General features: G+C 34.0%; 1 protein-coding gene across 1 annotated transcript; it reads right to left on the bottom strand.

Moving 5' to 3' along the window:
* Window positions 1-1,251: 1,251 nt before the first annotated feature.
* On the bottom strand, window positions 1,252-4,933 carry LOC308680542 (rhamnose-binding lectin-like). The gene is made up of 12 exons (XM_081348726.1): window positions 4,824-4,933; window positions 4,628-4,660; window positions 4,377-4,421; window positions 4,145-4,274; window positions 3,914-4,023; window positions 3,790-3,834; window positions 3,561-3,696; window positions 2,906-3,021; window positions 2,280-2,324; window positions 1,998-2,136; window positions 1,651-1,760; window positions 1,252-1,499 (listed from the first exon to the last, which is right to left on the bottom strand). Coding segments are annotated over exons 1-12 (987 nt in total). The 5' UTR covers window positions 4,900-4,933; the 3' UTR covers window positions 1,252-1,497.
* Between the last annotated feature and the right edge of the window lie 2,972 nt (window positions 4,934-7,905).

Here is a 7,905-nt window from a genome sequence, read left to right as displayed (position 1 = left end):
CCACTGCTTTACAGTGATGACAGGAAAATTATGCATTTCGGCTGTTGTTCAGCTGAAGTCAGTCCAGTGTTAATTCAGTTTTGTTGATTAGTTCAGTGTGAAATTTTATTTAATTTTTTTTTTGTCATCGTCCAGCTCGGTTCATTTCTCATACAACAGCATCAGTACAGACAGATCATTTATATTGTTGAATATTAAGTGTCCCAAATTAAAGGGGTGGTATAATGCCCTTTCGCGAGATGTAAAATAAGTCTCTGATGTCCCCAGAGTGTGTATGTGAAGTTTTAGCTCAAAATACCCCACAGATATTTTTATATAGCATGTTAAAATTGTCACTTTTTGAGGGTGAGCAAAAATGCACCGTTTTGTGTCTGTTCCTTTAAATGCAAATGAGCTGCTGCTCCTGGCACAGAGGGCGGAGCTTCAACAGCTTGCACTCACACAGACATGCACATGCACTGACAATTTCTGTTAAATTTCAATTAATGTTCAAACCGGAGTTAGACAAAGATGGAGAGACTAAAGAAGTAACAACATGTAGAATGCAACAGGACATTACTGAATGGTTAGTTGATGAATTTATGTACCTTATGTGTAGTTGTCTTCTAGTCATTGATTAGCATATTCTGTTATTATAATCTGTAAATCGTGTTCCGGGGTGGGGTTTATGTAAATTTTAGGGTTAGTGATGTCACTAACCCAGGAGGAAGCTCATGTAGTTCCCTACCAGCCGTTTGTTGTAGTCCTTAAAAAAAAACGATTTCTTTAAAAGCAAATATCTCCCTTTGCTTTGAACTTTGAGCATTGTAACTTTGCAGATGTTGTTTATGCTCAAACAGCACCATACACACTAACTAAAGTTAGAAAAGTGAAATCATAATCAACCACCCCTTTGAAGCCAGAGGCACATAAATAAACAGTGTACTCTTTTAGATTCTATTTCTAAATGCTTGCTAAATGACATAAAGCTGGTGTGTACAAACTCTGTGCTTAAAAGTAACCATTAAATCAAAATGGGCAATTCTTATATTGTTATGGATTGTGGCAGAATATATTATAAATTATTTATGCATGCACATTATTATTATTATTATTTAATTCATGTGCCTTGCAGGGATATCAAAGTCAAGTCCTGCCCTACATTTCTCTTGTTTGAGAAACCGTTTCAATCGGATGTGTCACAATAGGGAAGAAATGACTATCACAACTTCCGTTTCATGCAAACTTTCAGAACAGGGATGCACACAGATTCTCATTTTCAAAGCATTTATTGTGAGGAAATTAGTGTAAGCAAAGAATCAGAATAGCATACTATTATTCTATTATTACTATTTCTGCTATATCTTTACATTAGGGAAGATGTCATATTTTATTTCCCAAGACGGCATAATATTACAGAGGTGTTAACAAGAAATTGATTTAGTTTCAGCACATCAGAAGTGGAAAAGATATTGATAGAGAACTGAAGAGCCCAAATCCTTAAGAACAGCTAACGTATTCTGCAAGACAAGAAAAAAACATCAACAGTAATAATCAATCTAACCTGATGAGTGAGTTCAGGAGTAGGCCTAAAACCAAATCAAAACTAATCAACAGATTAGAAAACTAGCTCAAGTATGCAAATTCATTGCTCTGTACAGTAACACTTACACTTGGATACGCAGGAGTATGAGATGTACAGGTATTTGAATGTGCCGACACATGGTTCCGAGAAGACACTGTTGGAGGCTGAAATGGAGCATCCGTTTCTCCCTTCACATCTACACCATAAAAATACCAATTGATAAACAAAAACTTGATTAAAAAACTTAGCTTGATTCTATTATTGTTAAAATTATTGTATTACCCTGCTGGGAAGAAACACTTAAACTAGCCTAGGCTGGTCTTAGGTGGTCTCCCAGCCTGATCAGCATAGTTTGGATTGTTTGTTGTTTGTTTTTATCAGAGCAAAGACTTAATTACCTGTGGAAATGTGTACATTGTGCATGTAAACTGACCCATTAGTGACTATTGTCTGTGAATTTAAGGCGTAGCAATCAGTTTTGGTAAGCTGAGAAACAGGTCGTCCAGTAGAACATGTGCTGCTATCAGTTCGCCCGTAGTTAGCGCTGTGAATGTGTATGGCAGTTCCATCCTCTGAAAACAACAGTTCCAACTTTTACAATCTCTTGGATGAAAAAAGTAATGATATACTATACGTTTTACCATTTAGTAATAAACTCTGGATTAACAGATGAAACAGTAAAAATAAGCAAGTCAAGTAACAACAGAACACACACCACACTTCAGGTCATTAGTCTCGTGTTCACAGACCATACTTGAACCTACAGAAAAAGGAGAGATGTTGTAAAGCAATAAAAAATAAAGTAAATTTCAAATAGAAGTAAAAGTCTATGTGAGTTAATGTGTATACTGTGATCATGCCTTTTAAAAGCATATCAAATGGAGACTGTGGTTTATGCGCTTTATCTAGTGAAAAAGAAGTGTGCTTAGCTGTACTGATTGTGCACTTGTAGTGTACTTCAAATCTTACTTTTTTTTAACTGTACTTGCAGATAATGTAATATTAATTAAATTAAAGGCCACTTAAGTACAAGAGAGAACACTTTCATGACTTTTTTTTATACCACACAACACAAAAGGAATTTGTAATAATCTAAAGTGAACAGTTTTACTTTACACATTAACCATATTTCAAAGACAACAGAATAAATTATTAAATTACATATAAAGCTGTACTTAAATCCTACTTAAGTTGGCCAAAAAGCATCATAAAGATCAGTTAATTGAATTTAATATAAATTTAAGCTATTTAATTGCAATTAAAATGCAATTAAGTATCTAAAAACATTACATTCTGTGCAAACAGGATAAAACAGGAGCTAACGGGTTAAGAAATACTCACGAATTTCAGGTGGGAGGCAAAAATAGGAGATTGTAAGGTACTTGTATATGCCAGGGCAGGGATCAGTAAAGACCGTATGTGTCGCAAAAACCTCACAACTTTTCAGGCCATTGCAGCTTTACATGTCAAAGAAAGAGGCCTACATTAGTCATTGCATATTTATACCAACTAACAAAATATGTTTGAAGAACATTTAAAAACATCATTTCTGAATGTTCTCTGAATGTTTTTAAACATGTCATTCAAACGTTAGAGAAAACAATATAGGAATATTACTTTTAAATGTTTCAAACTGAGGCACAGAATCAGTTTTCCAAATTTGTGAAATCAGCCTCTTGGCAATTATTATACCAAATAATATAGCTTGTCTTTCATGTATATCAACCTTCTCAAAATTACCAGATATCCCAAGAATAGCTGAGAGTGGACTTGGTTTGATTATTATTATTATTATTATTATTAATACTTCAGAATACAATGAAACAATGAACGATCTATTAACGTTACTGGAGGAACGTTTGTTCATAACTTTGAGAGAGCCGTGCCAGAATGTTTAGAGAATGTCCCTTAGCTGGGATGGTATTTGAAGAAGACCAAGAATATAAATGTACCTACAAATTACCAAATTAAATTTAAGGCAAGTTGATCCATCTACCTTTTCGACACAGGAGCCAGTGCTTTGGGAGAATAGCACTTGTTGTTTTGGAGCTCAATGGATGGACGTCCTTCCGAGCAGGTGATTTTATCTGTACGTCCATAGTTCGCAGTATTTATCTGAATCTTCCCATTATCTTCATGTAGATAAAAAATAATAGCATTTCTTAATTTAATCAATGTGATCTGATTTCTTGAAACAAAATAAGAGTTGTGGAAATATAGCTCACCACATTTCAAGTAACTGTATCCACCATGACAAGTCACACTTATTTCTGGAAGAAGTTAGAGTACAGAAGATAGTTACAGGCTTGCAAAGAGATGTAAATGGAGGAGAGAGAGAGAAAATCAGACCTGCTTGGATGCAAATGTAATTGGTAGTGTAGTACTTGTAGGTTCCATAGCATGGATCTTTTGGTGCAAGTCCTTGAGTGTTTAACTCACACTCTCTCAGCCCATCACATCTTTGGAAGGATAATAAATAAGTCAATATCACTAACAAATCAACTAACTAACCACAGAGTAATCAAGAGACTAATTCTATTCTTTTGTCACAAGCAAAAAGACAATGAAAAAGATCTTTACTGTTTAGAGACCGCAGGAACATCTATCGAACACTGAGTATTAGATGTTTCGCCTTGTGGTCGTCCAACACTGCAAATGATGTTGCTTGTGCGGCCACATGTTGCTGATTGTACACTGATCACACCAGAATCTGAATATAAGAAAATCATCATTAATGGATTACTGTTAAAACAATAACAAAAAATAGTATAATAAATAACTTATAACTAATTATTGTAACTACAACTCTTACCACACTTTAGACGCTGAACAGACCCATCACATGTAACTACAGTCTCTGAAAATTAAAAGAGTCCCCCTTGAAGGTATTATTTGTCATTTGTAATAACAATAATAATAAAAAAAATACAGTATGGTGACATATTGACACCACAACCCCCACACACAAACAAAAAACATGACATTTAAAACTGGACTTAACAATTAAGACATGATCTTTGTTTAACTGGTGATTGTTGATGTTAACATGGTTAAATAACATACCTGCAGAAATCAGCAATCTGGAGTCTTGCACCACTAAGACAACAACATAAGATAAATGTTTAAAATACCTTTGCAATGCTAATCTTGAATCCATTCACACTATTCTCCATCCTGAGTTTAACCCAGAACAGAGCTGTTGAAATGTCTAAAAGTATCTCAGTATTTACTGTGCATCTAATTCAACTTGGAAACTTACAAGTAAGCAGAAGGACACTGAGCATGAACATGGTTCTGCTGTTGGTGTGCATGTAGCCTCTGATAAGTTGATTCATATTTATATGGCCTGTTGTCTGATTGCTTCTCCAATGTTCCCTCTAAACTTATTTGAAAGTAAATACATCCGTGTAAGAATGTTGAAACCGTGAAATCTTGTGTCAACATTTCCTATTGTTATAGAAACTTCCTGAATAATTTCTCAGGCATCTGTGCAAATATTTCCCATAAAAATATGATCTTGTGCAAACACTCTCTATTTTTTAAAGAAACTTCCTTAACTGTTTCTTAGTATTTAGTGCAAAACTTAATGCAAATATTTCCCGTAAAAAATGTGATCTTGTGCAAACACTCACTATTGGTTAAAGAAACTTCCTGAATAATTTCTCAGGAGTTAGTGCAAATACTTAGTGAAAATATGTAGGCTTGTAGGTTCCATAGCATGGATCTTGAGCTTCAAGTCCTTGAGTGTTTAACTCACACTCTCTCAGTCCATCACATCTTTTAAAGGATAATAAATAAAGTCAATATCACTAACAAATCAACTAACTAACCACAGAATAATCTGTAATGACTGAGACAAATCAGACACAAATATTTGTTATAGTTTAACAAATAATATTTAAAACTCACTCTGGGATCTGTGGTCCCATCCCCCCAACAAGGGCAAGAAGGTCTTAGTTATCATGACCCAGAGATGGGGACTCGAGTTTGAGACTCGGACTCGAGTGCGACTTAAGTCGCACAAACAAGTGACTTCAGACTCGACTTGAGACTCGTCCTCGAAAGAGTTTAGACTCGACTTGGACTCGAGTTTGTTTAATTGCCAAACTTGTGGTGGTAGATTAGCGTAATCATTTACGTGCCGCTGGCTGCCATCACGTTAATTATTAACGTTGTCTGCAAACAGGTTACAGGATTAGTGTTGATCATGTAACGTTACAGTTTCATTTAGTTATAACGTTACACTGGTTTGAGAGTCTGGGATGTGTTGACTTACAGTAGTTTATAAGCTATGATTAGTTGCATAGGCAGTGCACATTACATGGATGTGCTCTGTAAGTGAAAAAAAGTTAGTTATTGCTTATAAATTTAATAGTATATTTTTATAATAGTATATTTCACATCATTTGGTTCGTTGCAATAGTGTTTTGCATTTAGCTACACTGTTAGATTTACTGTTAGAGCTACACTGTTAGATAGAAGGGTTTTTTACAGTAACTTACTGGCAACACTGTTGCCAGTAAGTTACTGTAATTAAGAGTTATAGTACCAAACCGTATTTCAGTTTTACAGTAAATGGTACTGTAATTGTGTAATACAGTGCATTACTGTAAAAACGAAGCTAATCAGTACACTACTGTAATTAGTTTTTTTTTTATTTGTACTAAATATAAATTCGATTTCATAATTTTGATATATGATTAATTTTATTTTTATCCTACATAAGTACTACTGACATACAAACCAATTAGACAAAGTTATCACAAAATACCATTTTTTTATTTAAAACATTTCATATACATCACAAAATAAACAGTATGCCAATGCTGGAAATGATGTGTGAAATTTTTACACATTAATGGGTGAGTTTAGGGACAACGTTTTTTGTTTTAATTTTAACTCATTCATTGTGTTAATGATTTTAACAAAGTAAATTTGTCAGAAAGGTTAGCACAAAGATGTGTAAATGTGTTAAATTAACACATTATGTGCTGTCCTTCACTGCACACATTGTTAAAAACATACATAAAATCCTAAACAAAACGTTAGCATTTGATTAAATGAATGTAGAGTCATTGGTTGTTTAGCTTATACAAGTAGGCTATTATAATGAAATATCAAACATTATATTCATAAAACTGCAGAATATAAATACATTTTAAGAAGTCAAAGAGGAAATGTCCAACACAGGACAAAACAGTTCTTTTCACAATACATGACACATAACCCCACCTTCAAAATAATTTCACTTATTTCCAAAAAATTGTTGGATTCATGTACACTTGTGGCCAAAAAAGTATTTAAGTGTCTTAATGTTTTTGAAAGAAGTCTCTTTGATGTTCAAGAAACATTTCTTATTGTTATCAATGTCTGACTGTCTACTCCTACATCTTTTCTACAGCATAGGAGTAAAAGTCATCATCAAAATAATCTTTAAAAAGCCATCTTTCAATGTTTTTGTCCACCTTTGCGAATAAATGAACTTCTCCAAAGATTAGTTCCTGTTCAGAACTTGATTGACAATGTCAGAATGTTCCCTGGTCTGTATGTGTGTCCACAAACACAAATGTACTCAGTCCTTCAGAGGAGATCCCCGTTCCAACACTATATATGAGAGAGAGAGAGAGAGAGAGAGAGAGAGAGAGAGAGAGAGAGAGAGAGAGAGAGAGAGAGAGAGAGAGAGAGAGAATATTAGTGTCACATTATTTTTAACCACCTTTTTTGTTAATTTTTATTATTTTCTCAAAAACTTAAGAATATATATTTGTAAACAGCTTTTGTCAATAAATAGCATACAAAAGAACTAAATTAAATTATGCCAGATTAAATTTTAATACTTACAAATCCTAAATTATGTCCAAAAATGCTGAGATCCATAGACAGAAAGACTGAAATCGATGATTTTAGCCCATTTCAGCTTGTCTGCAGTGAAGCGGTACCTGTTTGAGACAAATACACAGTAAGACACATGCAAGAAATCACTGAGTGATGATCGTTCTCCTTCCTACAGTAGTTAACCCACCTGTGCACTGATATTAGGACCTTCCTGGTCAGGTGGGACTGCAATGGTAGAGTCTTCTGGCTAATAAAATATCAAAAATGCAAAAATATAAACTTAAGTTGTTTAGAATGCTAGATTTGGTATGAATGAATTAGTGAGTTTTACTGCAGTGCTTACCTGGATACATTTAATCTGATGAGATTGAACATAGAAAATGGTCCATCTTCTGATTGGTTCATTTGCTGTGTAATAAATATAATGTTAGACATGATGCAAAGGTCACTTATTTGATATAAAGTTAGCCAATTTTATATAGATTTTATAAGATATTGTAAGCTAC

This window comes from Scardinius erythrophthalmus, assembly GCF_964197995.2.
Source record: "Scardinius erythrophthalmus genome assembly, chromosome: 20".
Lineage (NCBI taxonomy): Eukaryota > Metazoa > Chordata > Actinopteri > Cypriniformes > Leuciscidae > Scardinius > Scardinius erythrophthalmus.
Note: the sequence above shows the minus strand (reverse complement) of the source record. Positions and strands in the feature narration are given on the sequence as shown.

Bases quoted from the DNA above. Each gene is read 5' to 3' on its own strand.
- LOC308680542 (XM_081348726.1), bottom strand. From the start codon at position 4,899: ATGAATCAACTTATCAGAGGCTACATGCACACCAACAGCAGAACCATG. The intron at 3,697-3,789 runs GTGAGCTATATT...ATCTACATGAAG, and splicing joins ATACAGTTACTTGAAATGTG to ATAATGGGAAGATTCAGATA. The intron at 2,325-2,905 runs GTGAGTATTTCT...CTTTTTCTGTAG, and splicing joins TTGCCTCCCACCTGAAATTC to GTTCAAGTATGGTCTGTGAA.